Source organism: Archocentrus centrarchus, chromosome 4 (assembly GCF_007364275.1).
Source record: "Archocentrus centrarchus isolate MPI-CPG fArcCen1 chromosome 4, fArcCen1, whole genome shotgun sequence".
Classification (NCBI taxonomy): Eukaryota; Metazoa; Chordata; class Actinopteri; order Cichliformes; family Cichlidae; genus Archocentrus; species Archocentrus centrarchus.
The window spans coordinates 13,310,730-13,330,745 of NC_044349.1; the positions used below are offsets into that span (position 1 = coordinate 13,310,730).

Below are 20,016 nucleotides of genomic sequence, written 5' to 3' on the forward strand. Positions count from 1 at the left end.
CATGATAAAAACAGCGCAGTTGGTTACACGCAAGAAATCCCTGGTTTGATCCCAGGAGGAGACACAAATCTCTGGGGGATTGGGTCAAAAAGGTCCTCTCATGTTAGATATTTTTGTTTAGCAAATTGTCAGAAATAACAGTGAAGTGCATAGATTTCTTTGACTCATTGCCTTTACCATAATCGCACCAAGGAGGTTGCATAACCACCCCTAAAAATCTATTCTGAGCTTGAAAGATCCCTGAAGGTGTTGCACAATCCAGGCAACAACAGACTGTAGAGTAGTTAGTAGTGTGTGTCATTTTATACACTTTAACCAAACCAGGCTGTGTAGACTCACTGCACGGCTGATGAGGGGTTTTCCCTGCAGAAAGCGGGTGAGGATCTGCTGCTGGATCCTGGGCAGATCATACTGAGATATTGTTTCATGGCCACGTTCCAAGCTGTACTGGCAGTTGGACAAAATCAGAGGAAACAGGTCCTTCTCCACATCATAGCTGATCACATGCTGCTCCATTAGCTCCGACAGACTCACTGTGTAGTCACTGCAGACATCACAATGTGAATATGAACTATAATCTTACATTTCGACAATTCCTTTGGTTAAATATTGCTCCAGAATGTAGAAAACAGTTTGTTGAAAGCAAAACTAAATTCTAATATATTTGCAAATATATTAGTTTATCAATATCAATGACTGAGCAACTGGTTATTTGGCTCTGTGCATCACTGTGTTTCAGTATCAAGGATGATACTCATTTGACTCCTCTAACTCGGACTGTTGAAGTTTTGTTTGAACTTCAGGTAGAAGGAGGACTGGTACAGGTGGATTTAAAAAGGCCACAATAAGATGCTTTAAAAAAAAAAAAAGTACCTGCTGTCCTCTCCTGTATGATGGTCCACTGCATTTACCAGTTCATTGTGTAGCGTCACCAGATAGCTGACCAGCCCTGTGGCACACAGACCTGGACCCTGCCGACGGGGCAGGAGGTACTTCAGGTCGCTGTCCAGGTCCAAATCCTTACTGCAAAATTCCTCTGGAATTTTTATTTCATCTATAGTTTTAAAATGACAGATAAATAGTTCTTTATTTCAAATACAAAAACATCTGAGAATGTATTTATTATATAACTGGATTATTTAATCACAGTTACTGGTTAGTGTTACAGATCTTTTCCCATCACTTTGACTTCTGTCATATGTGCACAAAAACAGACTACTCAGTTTACTTGACTGTGGGAGCTTAAAAGATAAGCATTGCCATTTAGATTGCAAATGTAATAAATGTAAATATAATAAATGTAATTCTGTGTTCTCACAAGGCAACTGAAACCACTCAAGAACTACACTGTTCTTAAAAAAATAACAAAATAAAGGAGCAACAAAGAAAGATATACACTACCAATCAAAAGTCTGTCCAAACTTTTGACTGGTAGTGTAATTGCACACATTGGGATTGCCTTTGTTGGCAGACAAAGAGTAGAATAGGTGCTTTACTTACTGCTGGTTACAGAAACTCTGAGCTGGTTCCAAGTTTTCAGGAAGGTCTCAATGTGTTTTGATACCATGGCCTCATTCCTGAAACATGTAATTTAAAACATTGACTAAGTTTGTAACATTACAGAAAGATAATTGAAAAAAAAATGTAAGCTGATGTGTCCCTGTAGCAAATGCTAAATGTGGTGATAGATTTTGACGGTGCTTTTCACATGGATCCAGAATTAGAAGCAGGAGACTAGTGACTTATTTGGTCACATTTTCAGAAAAACAAGGTTTAGATCCACATAATCATCTGTACCTGTTTGCTCATCAGTGAACTCTCTGATGGAGCCCACAATCTCTTCAGATGCATTCTGATACTTTCTCACCAAACGTTTCTGCAGATTTAGGATTTCTGGGAGGAATTTAATATGCCGAAATTCTCTCTCCTGAAAACCAAAAATACAGATTAACTGGCTGCTAACAATGCCTCAGGATCACAGGCTGCATTTACACAAAAGTGTAGGAAAAAAGTATAACAGCTGAGAAACAGCAATGCATTCATAAATATTATTTTTGCTGCTCAAAATGAATTAAAAGAACACTTTTAATCAGAGTTTAGCATCAAGTCAATAAAACTTCTGGGATATTGATCTGCTCACTGCCTGGCACCGTGGAGCCTGACTGGCATTTTCCATAGAATAGCAGAATTGGCATGTCCACCACTGGCTCCCTGTGCTTTTCACAGATGAGAGCAGGTTCCTGAGCACATATGGCAGACATGAAAGGGTCTAGAGAAGCCGTAGAGAACTTTATGCTGGCTGTAGCATCATTCGGCATGACCATTTTGGTGGTGGGTCAGTGATAGTCTGGGCAAACATATCCATGGAAGGACACACAGACCTCTGCAGGCAAGGCAATGGCACCCTGACTGTCATTAGGTATCAGGATCCATTCATCTATCATCTCAATAGGAGATGATAGATGAATAGATTTACAGCATGATATTTTTTTCCCATTGAGATCTGATGTGTTCCATTAAATTTTTAAGCACTGTATGAGGATGAATTTGACATTTTGTCTAAAGGTTGCACAAAAGCAAACCTCATGATTATCCAAACAGTGATTATCCACAACAGGGAATTCCAATTCATTTTGTCAGAGCTTTACATCTTTTAGACATTCACCTTCTGCAGGAACCTCCAGAGCAGCGGCAGCTCCTCCTTTTGATCATTAGTCTCCATAATGTGTGTGAGACTGAGCAACGACAGCCTCTCCCTGCAGCTCCACACCGCTGAGCTGTGAACCTGAGAGCTCTGTTGCAGTGAGGCAAGGAAGCTACAGTCATCACAGTGGGTGGTCCGTATGATGAAGTTGGAAGCTATACGGGAGTCATTTCTGATGGTTCCCTTTGCTTCTTGTAGGAGTTGGTCAAGATCCTGGGCACAAAATATTGGTAAAGATGGTTTTATACAAATAAGATTTGAAAAAAAAATCAGAAGAACAGGAAATGTAATTAGTGAATTGAAAGAATTACCTTCAACTTTGGTGTCATAATATCTGTAGCCACAGTAGTCTCCCAGGTGTTTCTGGATTCTTTGGTTGTAAGGTAAGGGTCAATACCAGCTAGAGGAAAAATAATAGAGGCAAAGTTTACATAGCCATTTGCAAATACAGTCAAATACCAGTTTTCATATTTCCTGACATTTAATCCAAGCAGAAATTTCCTATCTTAAGGAGGATCACTATTGTATTCAAGTTCTTATTAAGTTCTGACTTCCATTATTTCTTCCAGTCATACTATATGTGACCATATTTGACAGATCTACATGTGATGACAGGTGTGCTGCTTACTGTGGCTGGCCTGCTGTAGCTCCTGCAGGGATCTGAGCACCAAGTGAACAGATGTTACAGTGTCATCAGCTCCTTTTCCCAATGCCTGTGACAGCTGTTCAAGATCCTTTACTATATGCAGCCTGAGAAACAAACAGACATCCTCCACAGGTGGCTGGATTATCTGTTGGACAGCCTGAACAAGGAGTGGGTCACAGTATCATGGTTAGATGTAAGAGAGCAAGCAATATTATTCATTCTTTTTATTTTGTAGAGGATTCATTAGTTGGGTAGAACGGTTTGACAGCTAATCTACACACAAACTAAAAATAAAATGCGAGCAGTTACATCTAACTAAGTTACCAAAAGCTGCTTAAATATTAGTATGACTGCACAAACTAATTGCCACTTCAGATATTTCACTTACAGATGGTTAAGATCCTCCAAATCAGAGTAACTCTAATCTGCTCACCTGGGATTTCTCTGAGGCTCCCAGCATCATGGCCAGATGTGTAACCAGCCGCACCAGAGTAAAGGGAGTCAGAGACATGTTTTTGGTGTCTAAGGCATCTGGGCTGTTTCTCCGCTCAGGGTCTCCCAGGATGTGACCGGGACTTGTACGATCCCTAAAACAACAGATTTATATCAATCAGAAGCAGAGTAGGTCTGCTCCCAGTGATAGGTGAAAATAACTGGAAAGAAAGAACAAATTTCTCCTTTATTAGCTTCTCTTCACAGCATGGTTGTTAGCACTGTTGCCTCACAGCAAGGTCTGGGTTGGAATCCCTTTCTTTGTGGAGTTTGCATGTTCTGCCTGTCTTGGTGTGGGTTTTCTTTAGGTACTCTAGTTTCCTCCCACAGTCCAAAGACATGCAGTTAGTGGGATTAGGTTAAGTGGTGATTCTAAATTGCCCGTGAGTGTGAATGGTTGTCTGTCTCTCTGCTAGCCCTGTGACAGGCTGGTGACATGTACCGGGTGTACCCTGCCTCTTGCCCTGTGACAGCTGGGATAGCCTCCAGCACCCCAGCGAACCTGGAAATGGCTAAACGGTAGAAAATGGATAGATAACCTCTCTTTATTGTCTCCCTGTTATATTCAGAATTGAATTTAAAATCCTTCTCCTCACATACAAAGTCATGAAAAATCAGGCCCTGTCAAGACCTCAGAGTACCTTATTATTCTAACAGAGCAGTTCAGAAACTGTCTATACTTTTAAAATTAGTTGTGAAGTGGCACTGTATAATTAAAGTTGACTTGAACTCAATTGAATTTAGAAGCCATGTGTATATATATATATATATATATATATATATATATATATATATATATATATATATATATATATATAAAACATACACTGCTCAAAAAATAAAGGGAACACTTAAACAACACAATATAACTCTAAGTAAATCAAACTTGTGTGAAATCAAACTGTCCACTTAGGAAGCAACACTGATTGACAATCAATTTCACATGCTGTTGTGCAAATGGAATAGACAACAGGTGGAAATTATTGGCAATTAGCAAGACACACTCAATAAAGGAGTGGTTCTGCAGGTGGGGACCACAGACCACTTCTCAGTACCTATGCTTTCTGGCTGATGTTTTGGTCACGTTTGAATGTTGGTGGCGCTTTCACACTAGTGGTACCATGAGACGGACTCTACAACCCACACAAGTGGCTCAGGTAGTGCAGCTCATCCAGGATGGCACATTAATGCGAGCTGTGGCAAGAAGGTTTGCTGTGTCTGTCAGCGTAGTCTCCAGAGGCTGGAGGCGCTACCAGGAGACAGGCCAGTACACCAGGAGACGTGGAGGAGGCCATAGCAGGGCAACAACCCGGCAGTAGGACCGCTACCTCTGCCTTTGTGCAAGGAGGAACAGGAGAAGCACTGCCAGAGCCCTGCAAAATGACCTCCAGCAGGCCACAAATGTACATGTGTCTGCACAAACGGTTAGAAACCGACTCCATGAGGATGGTATGAGGGCCCGATGTCCACAGATGGAGGTTGTGCTCACAGCCCAACACCGTGCAGGACACTTGGCATTTGCCAGAGAAAACCAGGATTGGCAAATTCGCCACTGGCGTCCTGTGTTCTTTACAGATGAAAGCAGGTTCACACTGAGCACATGTGACAGACATGACAGAGTCTGGAGACGCCGTGGAGAGCGATCTGCTGCCTGCAACATCCTTCAGCATGACCAGTTTGGCAGTGGGTCAGTAATGGTGTGGGGTGGCATTTCTTTGGAGGGCTGTACAGCCAGAGGTAGCATGACTGCCATTAGGTACTGAGATGAGATCCTCAGACTCCTTGTGAGACCATATGCTGGTGCGGTTGGCCCTGGGTTCCTCCTAATGCAGGACAATGTTAGACCTCATGTGGCTGGAGTGTGTCAGCAGTTCCTGCAAGATGAAGGCATTGAAGCTATGGACTGGCCCGCCCGTTCCCCAGACCTGAATCCAATTGAGCACATCTGGGACATCATGTCTCGCTCCATCCACCAACGTCACGTTGCACCACAGACTGTCCAGGAGTTGGCGGATGCTTTAGTCCAGATCTGGGAGGAGATCCCCCAGGAGACCATCCGCCACCTCATCAGGAGCATGCCCAGGTGTTGTAGGGAGGTCATACAGGCACGTGGAGGCCACACACAATACTGAGCCTCATTTTGACTTGTTTTAAGGACATTACATCAAAGTTGGATCAGCCTGTAGTGTGTTTTTCCACTTTAATTTTGTGTGTGACTCCAAATCCAGGCCTCCATTGGTTAATAAATTTGATTTCCATTGATGATTTTTGTGTGATTTTGTTGTCAGGACATTCAACTTTGTACAGAACAAAGTATTCAATGAGAATACTTCATTCATTCATTCAGATCTAGAATGTGTTATTGAGTGTTCCCTTTATTTTTTTGAGCAGTGTATATAACATATATAAAGTGGTTTTTTTAAGAAAACACTGTAGAAACATTCACTTTAAACAAAAAACAAACAACTCAACAGAAAAAACAAAACACTGTAACAAAAAGAAATATTAATCTGAACAATTTTTAATACAAATTAGTTGTGAATAAACTATAGTTCCAGTTTGTCAAAATTTCTGCTGTTTTTTTAAATTTATTTAATAAATCAGCTGATCCCACTTTTCCCAAGTTTTTCAAATCCAAACCTTCCTAACACAATGGAAGAGTAATTTGATCACCTGAAAATCTGCATCTAAAGATAGAAGAGCAGTGTGTGAATTATCTTTATTACTGCTTGTAATGTTTAGTACTCTCCTTATATAATGAATCTAAATCTATTGTGGTCTTTATCAACAGTTCCTGGTATTAAGTGCTTATTGGCCTTTTATTCTCACATTGTTAGGTTTCCCTGGTTTTGGTAGTAATATAATAAAAGCACTATTCATAGAATGTGTAAGGCATTGTGAAACACTTTTAGAAACATTTCTGAAAGTTGTGTTAACAGCTTCATTTTGTTTTTTTTCGATTGGAGAAGTGGGGAAATTTTGTCTTTGATAATTTCTGCATCCAGGTGTGCTCTGTATTCATCTGAAATTAATCCATTAGGCTTTTGTATGTCTTTTTTGATCCCCAGATGTACAATTGTTTTGTAAAACACTCCAGAGGCCCTATTAACACCAATAGGATCTGTAATAATAACCTCATGACTTATAAATTAAGTAATTTATTATTTTGTTTTTATGTTTTTATTTTTTTCTTCTTTTTAATTTATAATGTTGGGGTTTACCTGGATTTTCACCCCACTGCTCTGGAACCAATTACACTCCAAGCTGAGAAACAACTGTTTTCAGTTTGCAGATCACTGTTTTTATAACTTCACCTTGAATTTTCTGTTCACGATGCAGTCTCATTGTTGTACATTTTAAAATTTAGAATAAGGGAAACTGATCATAAGCCAACTTTTTATTAAAAATATTAAAAAAACAACAACTTTTTTTTAGCCTCATAAAGTAAATGATAATGGTGATGTAATAGACCCATTAGCATCAAAATGTGTTTCTTTTAACAAATCTACCTATTTAAAAAAATAGGTAGATTTTCTGTGAGATTTTCTCTCACAGAAAATCTTACTAAATCCCTTTTATATTACGCTGCACTGAAAAACATTGTTTGAAGAGAAAGAACAATAAATAACTAGGAATTCAACTTTTAAGGACTGTTTGACCCTAACATTTTTTAAACAACAAGAGATTTATTTAGATAATTATTTTGCTTGACAATTAACAGCACTCACTGATGCAGTGGAACTTGTGTGAATCCAGGCAAGGCTATATGATCTTCCCCTCCAACTTCTTCGCCACACTCCAGACATTGGCCTTTCTCCATTGGCCGGCCACACTGCAATGTAAGATAACACATAGAGTATAATTTTACAACATAATGTCTGTAATCACTGTGGAGAACATATTCATTGGAACAGTATAAACATATCTTACCATATCAACACAACATGGGTGATTATTTGGACAAACTGTGGAAAAAGAAATCACACGACTTATTAAGACATAATATACAATAATCTGTGAATTAATGGACAAGTTTATGGAAAGTGCTTTTAGAACCAAGTGTTGCCATCTTGGTAACACATCTGTGCAGTTTTTGGTGCTCCCTGCATCTATTTTCTACCAGGGGTTAACTAGGACTCTCACCAGTTGATTTTAGAATTGAAGAAGCCTTTCAGATGAGAATTGAATGTCTTTAAAAACCTTAAAGATGTCCAGTTGCTTTTTTCAAGCTCCAGAGACATATTTGTTGTAGTGGAATTCTCCCAAAGTGTCTGTGTAGGTTCACAGTCATTCAGGTCATAGTAGTCTGGAGCTTGAAAAAAGGGTGACTGGACTTCTTTAAGTTTCTTAAAGACATTTCACGTCTCATCTGAAAGGCTTCTTCAGTTCTCAAACCAAAAGGTGGAAAGACCCAGGTATTTAAACTAGGGGTGGGACTCGATTAAAAAAATTAATCGAATTAATTACAAGCTTTGTAATTAATTAATCGAAATTAATCGCATTTTAATCGCATTTCAATATTTGACATGAGAAATATTAATTTAAGTTTAGTTGATGAATGAATCAATATACATAAGCTTAAACTTCAAAATTTTGTTCATTTTCCCACCAGTCTACTACACAGACCAATGAAGGGTGGAAGTGCTCCTGTGATAAGCAAACTCCTGAAATTAAAGTTAAGCATCATAACTGGATAGTTTTATTCAACATTAATGTCTCACTTGTTATAGTTGGAAATTAATCATTAGCTCAGCTGTATTCCTTGATGTTGAAATGTGTTATGCTTGTTTTAACAGCTTATTTTGAATTAAAGACTTAAAATTAAACCACAAAAAGGAGAAAAAGTTCGTTCTCCGTTTAACCAGCTGCTTTTACACAGCTGTGCTTCGCACTCACGGTTGCTAGGCGACATGAGCTACACAGAGGTGACGGCAGCTGATATGAAGGCTAGCCGCTCACTTCCGGCCTTTGTGGTGTTCGTGGGCTGCGAAAGACGTGGGCCGGGTCCTTCGCAGGATGCGGCCCCTAATTTGGACATTGTGCGTCGATATAATCTGTATGCCGGGAACTCGTGCACTGAGAAACGTTCCACGGTGCAAAGTGCGATTAAAATGTGTTAAAATTTTTAACGCGTTAATTTCCCCGTAATTAATTAATCGAAATTAACGCGTTAAAGTCCCACCCCTAATTTAAGCCAATCAGTGGGTTCAGTTGAAACCAATTTGGGACTTTGCTCTATTGTATCAAGTGAACTATTGAGGTCACCGGAACAAAGGTGTGAATAGGGGTTGAGACGCCCGGGGAGGGAGCTCACAACAGCATTGTAAGCGGGGGAAAGTTGGTGACGTAATCTACCTCCTCTGTTCAGTGATGGCTGTTCATAGTGGTCATAAAGTAAAGAGACATCTATGTCGACTGAACAACCATCATTTTTCAGTCTCCAGAGAATTCTCTCAAAGATTTCAAGATTTTGTGTGCCATGTCACTCTTTCATAATGTTTTTAAGCTCCTTTAAGGTTTAGTGTGATTACTCAGAGAAATTCAGATTTCAATCAATGCAGAAAATACAATCTACTGAAGAAAGAGAGAAGAAAAAGTATGTGAAGTTAAAATTGCCAAAATCCAAGTTGCAAGAAAAGAAAAGATCATTCATAATGGTTTTACTTGCATACATATAAAAGGAGTAATACTTACCATACCATGTGAGCTGGCCCTGATAGTATGGTAGTTGTTGTTGTATGGCTGCCTGGGCAATCGCTAACATGTCATCAGGCATTGTGGGTATGAAAGCCCTCTGTAGGTTAAATTAAATGAAAATCAAAGAAATGCCATAAAGGTAACATGAGCGTAATCTTGTTGAAGCTACCCACTACAGATAGTAAGCAGCACAGAATTACAGAATCTGAGCAGCTCTCACGGTCCCTGGATTGTATATTTTTCTGTCTTGGATCATTGCTGTTGTTGTGGACTCTTAGTTAATGCATTCAAGGGTTGTGTTGTTCTGGTGTTTGAAGTTTAGATTTTTGTGTTTACTGAATTGTATTCCTGGTTCCCTTGCTTTTTTTTTTTTTTTACTTTCTTACATTTTATCAGCCAGTAAAGGCTTGCTTTGATTTCATCCCCTTTGTTTTAACATCTGCATTTGGGTTCTAACTCCAGCCTTAAATATGACACTAACACAAAATATCTATAGGGGGAATGGTGAGAATAATATCTAATATTCATGGTGAGTTAATGGTCAATGTGAAAAACATTTTAAATGTTTTATTCACTGTGCATACCTGAACTCTATTTTGAAATAACAATCCCCAACCACTGAAAACAGTTTCAAAACAAAACAAACAAACCTCCAAACAAACCTGACTCTAGATTACATAGCTCAAAGGCACATTATCATACCACTCTTTTATCCAAATATAGTCATTTCTGGACATAAAACTAAAATCAAAGGTTTGAAATGTGACTCCACAAACCAATGGGTGACATCATTGTGGCAACATCCATCTTTTATACACAGACTCTGGTCATGATGTTTACCTGCATATTTTCAGGAGACAGGCCAAGGTGTTTGAGTGGCATCAGCAGAAGATGAGTCCCAGTGAGCAGCACAGCTGCCAGATGGATGATCAGCTCAGTGACAGTGTTCTCCATGATAGTACTACCAGGTTGGATGGCGAGGGCTCCCAGCCTGTTATATATCAAGGCTGAGGCAAAATCCCTTACTTCTCTTTGCTGCAGATACCTCGAGCCATCGATGAGGTCATCAAATCCATTACATTGCTGTACAGGATATAGAAGACAATTAAGAGGCTAGGATACACTAATATTTTTACAGCACCAGCACATACACAATATCAACTGACAGGGACTGATTAATTGCAAAAAATAGTTTCTCTGGAAAAAAAAATCTACATTTGTATTTCTTATCAATAATTTCATTGTTTAGTACTAGATTTGACTATTACCGGATGATGTTCATATGGTACAAATTTGTAACAATTTTTGGGCTTCTGAACAAAAGTATTTTACTGATGATTTAATAGCATGTCATATTTGATTTTATATTAGTAGATATCCTTGTCCAGTGCTGGGCAAAAGTCTTGGGCCACCTCTCATTTATTTATATCTTGCTTCCAGGGAAGCATTTCTTGCCATTCCTTAAAGTGATCTTGAGCAGTGGTTCTCCAGGCTTTCTGAAGGTCTATCAAAGTTTTTCTTTGGACATTCACTGCTTTTTTCACCCATTTTCAGTCCAATCCTAGTATCTGACTATTTTCAGAGGAATGTTTTTCGTTTGTTAAGTCACTTAACACTGACCTATAAATCATACAGCCATAAAAAAGGAAACTGGTCAGATTGGTGTGGCTTCAGCAGCAACGTGGTCATTGTACCAGACTATCGTGGTGAAGAGAAAGCTGAGCTGAAAGGTGAAGCTTTTGATTTACCAGTCCCTCTACATTCCAGCTCTCACCTATGGTCGTGAAATTTGGGTTCTGACCAAAAGAGTAAAAAGTAACAAAAAGAGTTTCCTTCACTGGGTGGATGGGCTCAGCTTTAGCTGTAGGATGAGGAACTCAGAGATCTGGAGTAGAGCCACTGCTCTAGATTTGTAGCTCTACTGCAAATATAAAGTAATTTAGCAGAGGGAGAAACACATAAAAGAGGGGATGAAATCCCTGCCTGAGCTCCACCTGCAAATAGTACCCTGGTTTACACACATAACATTAATGTGACAGCAACATATACCAGTTTAAAAAACATCAAAAAGGTTTCTTTTGGCACCTCAATTTGTAGAGGTGGTTAACATGCAGCAAATACAAATATAGAACATGATGCAAATGAGGTTCAATTTTTCAAATTTGTAAAACTCTCAGACTCAGGGTCACACTTCCAATTGTGAATAAAGTCACCAAATGCATGGTTTTCTGAATAACACCCTGTGCATTCTTCTAGAGTCTTGATTCATTATCCATCCAGATGCTAATTTTGTCATTGTTCATACCTCAGGTTTAGGATGAAGACCCTTGTTTTCAGATCTGTACAGAGTTGTAACTTCTCGGAAAAGAGCCAAGAGGATGAACACTGTTCGATTCCTTGGTGATGCAGTGCAGTTCTAGTGTATTAAGAATATTAACAATAATAACAGTATAAGTGTAAATTTTAAATAAAAATACAAGTATAAATGGATATACAGAGTACAGTACCAGTATAAAAGTACTACAAAGCGTCTCAGGTCTTTACAGTGATACTGTACAACAGTGGCGCTGCTATACGAGTAATGAGAAATGTTTCAAGAAATTACACATACAGACTGTGCTTTCATCAGAACAATATAACAGCAACAGGTTGGTTAAATAGAGTGCCAGGAACATATTTGACATGCACAGAAATACCTCACAGACGTCTTCTATGTGGTCGACGTCACCGTCTACTACCGCCTTAGCAACTGCATCTCTCACGGCCTTATACTCCTTTCCATACAAAAGATACTGGTCCATCAGGCCTCCATCTTCATTCTGTTGAAACCATGAATGGGATTAGAGAAAGCAAATATGTTTAATTACATATGTTAGTCCTGAGTTGTTCTGGTGACTTTGTGAATTAGCTCAATAGATTGTACATCAGGGCTTGTTCCAGTGTTTTGTGAATGAAAAGACAGGTACAATCAAATAATTAATGTCTGTGCTATGTGTGGGCCTTGCAAGTCCAGGTGCATTTGAAAAGGTCACTGTGCCTCCTCAGCCTAAATCTACTGACTGTCTACTTTTAGAGCTATAAGTAAAATTGAGTCATCCAGTTTGGTAATGAAAGACAAACATACACAAATATATGTGCTGCATTAATGACAAAGCTCAAAGCTATTGATTTGGCTTACAGTAGTTTAGTGCATCTGTAGCAATAATGGTCACTAGCATGAAGAGAAAATACCAAACCCATCGTGGCTATATGGCTAACTGACCAATGATTTTGGAGTGGATAGTCAGACTTAGGGAAAAGCCACTTACAGAGTACCAGTCAACTGTAAATCACTTGGAGTTAAAAAGAGGTAATTCAGCTTTTGCAGTTACCCAGCAAACATGGTTGAAATCCTCATGTCATCTCACTGGTCAAAATGTTCATATTATGATGCCAAAAACTGAGCTGTACATGGACAAACACTGACACTGTTTTCATGTTGAATGGCGGTCTAGCCACACCATCTTTTACAAAGTGAAAAATACGGATCAGAGTATTGCAATAAAAGAACTAAATACATATGTCTGTTACAATTTAAAACAATGACAGATGATCTGATTAGTACATGGTAGTGAACTTAACCCATTGGACAAGTATTGCCTCTCTGGCCCCAGAATCAGCCTTATAAACACAGAAGTTACTGTTTAAATGTGAAATTGCATTGTTCAGTTTGTTGAATACATAGTTCTCTGGTTCAAAAATCAAATGCATGGTGTCCAGCTAAGTGGACATGTTTGTAACTCCATGAAAAATAGGTCCATAAATAAAATTTCAATTGCATTGTTTGTTTGTTTTTATATCTTGTATCTTGTGTATGACTGTTTTGGACTACTTTATGGATGTTGCTTTTTGCCTGCTTCCTACTTTGACTGTTTACCTTGCTGCTTGCCTTTCTGTGAATGTCTATTACCTGTTATTGCATTTTGGACTTACTCCCTGTAAGTACCTTCATTTGGGTTCTCTTTTCATGTGTGCATTACATTGCAGATGAACTTGAGGTTTCTAGAGTTAGAATAGGGGTCACTCCTCAGCTAACAGGCAACTCTACTGTGGAACCAGTAGAGTTAGTTTAGTTGACAGACATGCTTGCAACTTTAAATATTAGGCTTAAAACTTCTTTTCAATAAAGCTTATATTTAAGGGCAGGGCCCAAGGCATAGGCAACATATGTGGCTGCATAGGGCTATTACATTTACAAACTATTACAGCACTTCATAATTGTACAATTCCTAGATTGCTCACTGAGCTTTACTAACTATTAAATTAATGCTCAGTTCATGCTGATATAGCTTTGAGCTGCCTGTAGGACATATGACACACTGAGCAACTTTTGTTCACTTGCAACTCTTTCAGTCCCCATTTATTTATATGCTACTATTGCATGCCTCTATGCATCCCTTTGTATCTTCACACTACTAGGTTGTGATCTGTTCTGTTTGCTGTTTGTCTCTTTGCTCATTTTTTTGTCTTCTTTTTCCTCACCTGAACTGGTTCCCAAGAGCTGGTGAGGGTTTTGTTTGTTTTATTCTGTTAAAAGAAGTTCTTCCTCCCCAGCAGTTCTTGCACATAGTTCATATAGTTAAGGCCTCTATCTATTGATGGGATCTCATACTATATAAATTAAAAATGACTGAACTTCATAATTTCTTGACTCAAATTTCTGGTAGATTTGCTCATGAGTGGTGGAATACCTGCTGACAAATCTCTTCAGGGAAAATCCAGAAGAACTCTGGTTGTTTCACCATTGTCTGGACATACTGGACACCCTGCAATTCGCTGAGCTTGCGGATGAGGTAAACACGGTACCAATCATTCCCACTGTCCTCACAGAACTTTTTGACCAAGTTCAGAAAATCTTCAGCACCGTCTGGGACATTGTTGCCTGCAACAACAACGAGCTGCTTGTTATAGTTGCTAACAAACTGTAGCAGTGCATTGGAGTAGTGAAGTTATATCCCACCAGATAGTCTGTCACTGATGAGCTGGGCAGCCATGGTGAGGGTCACACGCAAACTGGCAATGTGTTGCAGATGCTGAATAGACACTGTTGCTGGAACAGGAGTGACTTCAGCACCAAACGAGCGCAGGAACTGTGCTTCATTAATGAAACATTGCAACTCTTCAGTTTTGTTACCCTCCTGGGGCATTTTCTCCCAGATGGAGTCCTGCAAAGATCACCAGTTAACTATCACTTCATCTGACCTTTATCAGCAACAAGCAAAAAAACTAAACAGTCTGAGGTACACTTTAAAAAAAAAAAAAAAATTTAATAATAAGCAGAAATAAATAATTCCAGTAGACCTAAACTGTTCTCACATCTGCATTAAATCCAACAGAAAATACTCCTGCTGATACAACTGACTTAAGTTTCATTCTAGAAAGAGATTATTCACATAATGTCAGTGTGGTTTACTTTCATATTTTGATCCATTTGACAAATGGTCAACCCTTCAGGCATTCAAACACAAAAAATAAATAAAAAAAAACCAAATAGTAGTAAACAACATTTCAGGAGTTTGCAGCTGTGTATAAGAGAATAGAGAGTGAAACTTTTAGTAATTATCATCCTACAAGAGATCGCTCTGATTAAAGTAAAAATGTCCTTGTAGAGACATATTTTTTGTTTTTGGAGAACAATACACTCTCAGCAACAGGTTGTGGTTATTCTTAAGTTACCATTTGATTTGAAAAGTAAGTCATTTTCTGTTCTGGAATATTCTGTAAAATCTTCTTTCCACCTGTTTTAAAGTAGATTTTACACTATTAAATACAACAACAGAGTTGTTCAAGATTTACCTCCAAGCAGTTGATGTATAAGGCAAACAGCTCTGCTTTATCTACATCATCCACAAATCTGCTTTCTTCAACAGATGACAAATGCTGCTGCAAATATTTCTCGACCTCATCAAAGCTGAAACACAGTTTGGTCCATTATAAAGGGGAAGGTTAAGAAGATTAATTCTATGCACATTTTATCACAAGCTTTCTTAAAGCAGCAACGCTGGGAAACCTTTCTGCACGGCTGCTAACAGGGATACACTTTAAATCTATGAGACAACTCTATTCATCTATGAATATTTAGACTAACAGTAATTTTACAGCAATGTATTTAGAGCAGGTTACATACCTGAACTTCAGTAGCAGTTTGAGGATTACCGATCGCACAACTGGGTTTTTATCTGGGGACTCATCAAAAGGTGATAAATCCTTGGTGTGAATCTGTTTCTGTTCTGTTTGGAAAAATAATTTTAATGTTAAAAAAACCAAATAAGACCAATAGTAATTATATTCCAGCACATTTTGATCTTTTGTTTTAATTTTTGAAAAATTTGTATTGGAAATTATATATATAGTGGTCACATGCAATTCCAGAGAATTTAGCTCTAGACTTTAGCTTCTTTAGAAAAGAAGTTAAAGAAAATAGTATATAATTTTTTCTTGATAAGTCAGTGGTACCTGTCTCGATCATCAGGTAGGACAAAAGGTAGGTAATGACACCCCCCTCTGGAGGTGTGTTGTCCTTGAAGCACACAGTAGAGAGCAGATCAATAAAGAAACTGTTGCAACGTTGCCTGAATCCTGCATTTTTCTTGATAGAAGCTCTGTAGAGATGCAAAAAAGTGAATACAATATTATATGCAATATATTAGATGATTACAAAATACTGTTTCACTTTTCAAACCCATTCCCCAAAAACGGCACTGTCAGAATGCCACTGTACTTTACGGATTGATACTGTTTTATACACACTACAAAGCAGTACTTTTAATTATACAGTATTTTCTTTGCACAAGCTGCTTGCTTTCTAGTTTAGCCAAAATAGATTGCTAATTTAATAACAAGGGTCTCGTATCATGTTACAATCTATTTATAAAGTTCTCTTTAATGAAAACTGTCTATAATGATGTATGCTTAACTAGAAGTGCAGTGGAGGATATATTTATGCACTATATGAAATTACCGATATCTGAGCAGGAAGCTCTAAATGTCCTCTGAAATGACTATTACATCTCTCCACTACCACATTGTGGTCAAGAAGGTTAAAGATGCCAACCTAAAGGCAGAATGTATACAGGCATTCTTGCCACTCCCCACTTTTTTTTTTAACCTTTATTTAACCAGAATTGTTGGCAGGAAAAACCTGAGCTCCCAGAGAAAACCTGTGCAAGCACAAATAGGACATGTAAACTTAACACAGAACAACCTCGGGTTTGAACCCAGGACCCTCTTGCTGTGAGACAACAATGCTAAACAGTGACGCTGTCATATTTAGAGATGTTGTAGAGCTAATGGGTAAAACATCAGTTAGAAGTGACAACCTGTGTAATCCATAAAAGTATTTTGCCAAAGCAAAGATGGCCATTGTCCTGGCCCTCCCCTAAAGAGCTAATCAACAGTCAAAGCAGGAAATCTGCAAAATGAGCCAGTCTTGTTGCACATAGTAATAGGTTCCCACTATATGATGATATGCATATCTACCTGTTATCATACTAAGCATCTAGATAATAAATATATTTTTTGGAAATTATCATGAAATTAGTTCAAGTGCTCTGTTGGGATAAGCCTGCAACACTGTTCATGTCAGCACTCTGGCTTGAGCCATTACTGAAAATATAAAGTTTTATAACTCTGTACCTGAAAGCTATTTAAGGTACTCTCAAGATGGCTTATTGATAATATAAAGCAACTGTACAGTTCTGAATGTGAACAGTTGAATCATACAAGCTCTACAGTGCTATTCTAAGATCATGAGTAGAGCAATTTGACCTGTGGATGTTTACAGTTGTTAAATGCGTTATCAGCAATTTAAACAAATCTCACCTTATGTCTTCAGAAACATGAGGTAGGAAGTCATTTGGTATCTGCTGGCGGCACTTTGGGCAGGATGTCCGTCCTGCATCAATGCTTCTCTCGATACATGTTAAGCAGTAGATGTGATTGCATGGCAGTTCCACTGGTTCCTGAGGCTCTCTTATGCACACCCCACATTCAACTCCAAACCTTCATGAAAATCATCAAATTCCGTGCAAAGTAAGTGCAAACATTCTTCAGTATTTCATATAAATTAATTTAAAGATCAGTTAAAAGCCAAACAACATTACCTGAAAATCTGATTAGTTGCCGCCTGCCTAGACGACTTCAGGACTCCAACTACAGCCTCAAAAGACTTTGTGGACTTTACATCCGAGTTTCTCTCTAAAATCTTAGAAGTAAATACAACATGACCATTATGTTGATTTGTTAACTGTACTTTGACACAGAAGAACAAAATAATTTTGACAAATGTGCCCCCAAAAGATTTTTTTTTCCTGTTAGAAAAAAATTCTGCTCAATGTGGACAGGCTACAGAAAAAAGTGAACCCCCATCATGTTGGCTGTAGGCCACATTGCTGAATACACTTCATTAGTTACAACTGTTCATCCGCACATTAAAAAACAAAAACTAACAAACTAAACAAACAAAACACACACACACACACACACACGCACGCACGCACGCACGCACGCACACACACACACACACACACACACACACACACACACACACACACACACACACACACACACACACACACACAAAAATACTTACCCTGCTAAGGATTTCAGTGTGGTTCAGGACCAGAGTCCTAAGCTGACTGTTTTCCTTTTGGAAACCCAGCAGCATGTGTTCAACAAACAAAGAGAGGATGTAGATGCGCTTCCAGCCTTTACTGTAAAATATTACAAATCATAACCAGTTAGTTTGTTGAAGATTGTGTTTATACATAGAGCTGTTCCTTATCATATGACAATACTGGTATGAAAGTTTTATGTCCACAACAAGACAAGCCAAGGCATCACTAATGGCAAGAGCTGCATGTCAGCCTCTCACGACAGTTTAGCAAAAAGGTGAGCTACTTGAACGTTCAAAACAAAATCACAGTACTTTGCAAACTATGCAAGCCTACAAAGGAGGAGATCCTAGCAGCTGGTGATGTACAACCCAAATGTAATCAAATGACTCAACCAAGCATCACTAGCTGCGCCTATTAGTTGCGCTCCATATGACAGGAAGAACAAATGTGGTGTGGTTAAATGGTGGAAAACTGGAACTTTAAGCAGCTGTTTTAAAAGCTGATACAACATCCCAGATAGAAAATATTTTTCCGTCTCATTGTGTGACAATATTGGGCAGCTCCTGATAAGTTACAAATTTAAGTTACTTTAGTTTCTCAAGTTATTTTATACTTTAGTTTCTCAAGTTATTTTATACTTTAGTTACTCAAGTTATTTTATACTTTCACTTAAAATTTCAAGGGAAAAATAATACCTAGGCTACCTTTATGCTTACATTTGACTCATCCTGTATTATTGTATATAATGCTGTTACTATTCAATTTAATTAAATTTTATTTATATAGTGCCAAATCACAACAGTCACCTCAATGTGCTTTATATTGTAAGGTAAAGCCCATACAATAATTACAGAGAAAACCCAACAATAAAACGACCCCCTATAAGCAAGCACTTGGTGACAGTGGCTCAGTGGTAGAGCTGGTGACCTCATGCATGTCGTGAGGCAAAAGCTGGCAGTGCAGGTTTGAATCCCAGCCTGTGCTATTTGCCACATGTCTTCCCCATCTCTTCTCCCGCTTTCCTGTCATAACCTATACTGTCAATAAAAAGTTATTGTGGCCTGTGACAGCTGTTCCTGCTGTCACCCACACTAAAGCTGATCATGGTTGATAATTGATGTATATTTTTATTCTTAAAATGCATTTATATATTGATAGTTTACTTTAGATTTTCAATTAATGTTTTAATTAGCCTGACTCCTTAGTTGACCATTTGCAGTGCACACATTTAGTTAACCTTAGGTATCAGTTTGCTATATTGTGGTTAATATGCAATGGATTAATTTCTCTTTTGTTTGAGTTGTCAGTTTCTATAGAGCTGCTGCTGGAGGACCACAAGGAGCTCAAGCGGCCCTTCTTCCTTATATAGCCGGCATAAACTCCTTAGTGGGTTTTACTATTTGTTTGTAAGGGGAGGGGGGAATTTGTTATTTGTTTTGTTATTCTTCTATTTGGACTGTTTTGGTCAGTTGTAATAGTATTTGTTTAATTTAAAAAGTACTTAGCATTCTGATTAGTATTTGTTTGTTAATTAAGTATTGTTTGGTAGTTTGTGTTGATTTGTCAGTTGTTTACCTCCTTATGTATGTCAGCAGTGGTCTGATCAGTCACTATTTAAGTTTCCTTCTTGTTTTGTTTGGGGGGGTTTCTTTGAGTTGCTATCTGAGCTGAAGTTCGGTACTGTTGATTTTTGTTTTGGGCCCAGTTTATTATTTTTGGAAACAATTTTTGTAATAAATTAAGAACTTTTTTTGAAACCATTCAGTGGGTTCCTGGCTGGTTTGTGTAAATCCCTCACATGGCCATTGATCAGCATATCATTG

At 38.3% G+C, this 20,016-nt stretch overlaps 1 protein-coding gene across 1 annotated transcript in view; it reads right to left on the reverse strand.

Annotated features, from left to right (window-relative positions):
• The window catches only part of LOC115778843 (E3 ubiquitin-protein ligase rnf213-alpha-like), a 92,557-nt gene that overhangs the window by 3,179 nt on the left and 69,362 nt on the right, over positions 1 to 20,016 (reverse strand). The window contains 23 exon segments of the mRNA XM_030727195.1: positions 340 to 544; positions 874 to 1,054; positions 1,501 to 1,560; positions 1,563 to 1,577; positions 1,798 to 1,927; positions 2,666 to 2,917; positions 3,016 to 3,104; positions 3,333 to 3,507; positions 3,784 to 3,937; positions 7,571 to 7,674; positions 7,773 to 7,807; positions 9,537 to 9,636; positions 10,380 to 10,622; positions 11,845 to 11,955; positions 12,236 to 12,358; positions 14,270 to 14,460; positions 14,539 to 14,743; positions 15,375 to 15,489; positions 15,706 to 15,808; positions 16,035 to 16,180; positions 17,400 to 17,579; positions 17,681 to 17,781; positions 18,169 to 18,289. Coding sequence (XP_030583055.1) covers positions 340 to 544; positions 874 to 1,054; positions 1,501 to 1,560; positions 1,563 to 1,577; positions 1,798 to 1,927; positions 2,666 to 2,917; positions 3,016 to 3,104; positions 3,333 to 3,507; positions 3,784 to 3,937; positions 7,571 to 7,674; positions 7,773 to 7,807; positions 9,537 to 9,636; positions 10,380 to 10,622; positions 11,845 to 11,955; positions 12,236 to 12,358; positions 14,270 to 14,460; positions 14,539 to 14,743; positions 15,375 to 15,489; positions 15,706 to 15,808; positions 16,035 to 16,180; positions 17,400 to 17,579; positions 17,681 to 17,781; positions 18,169 to 18,289 — 3,139 coding nt within the window.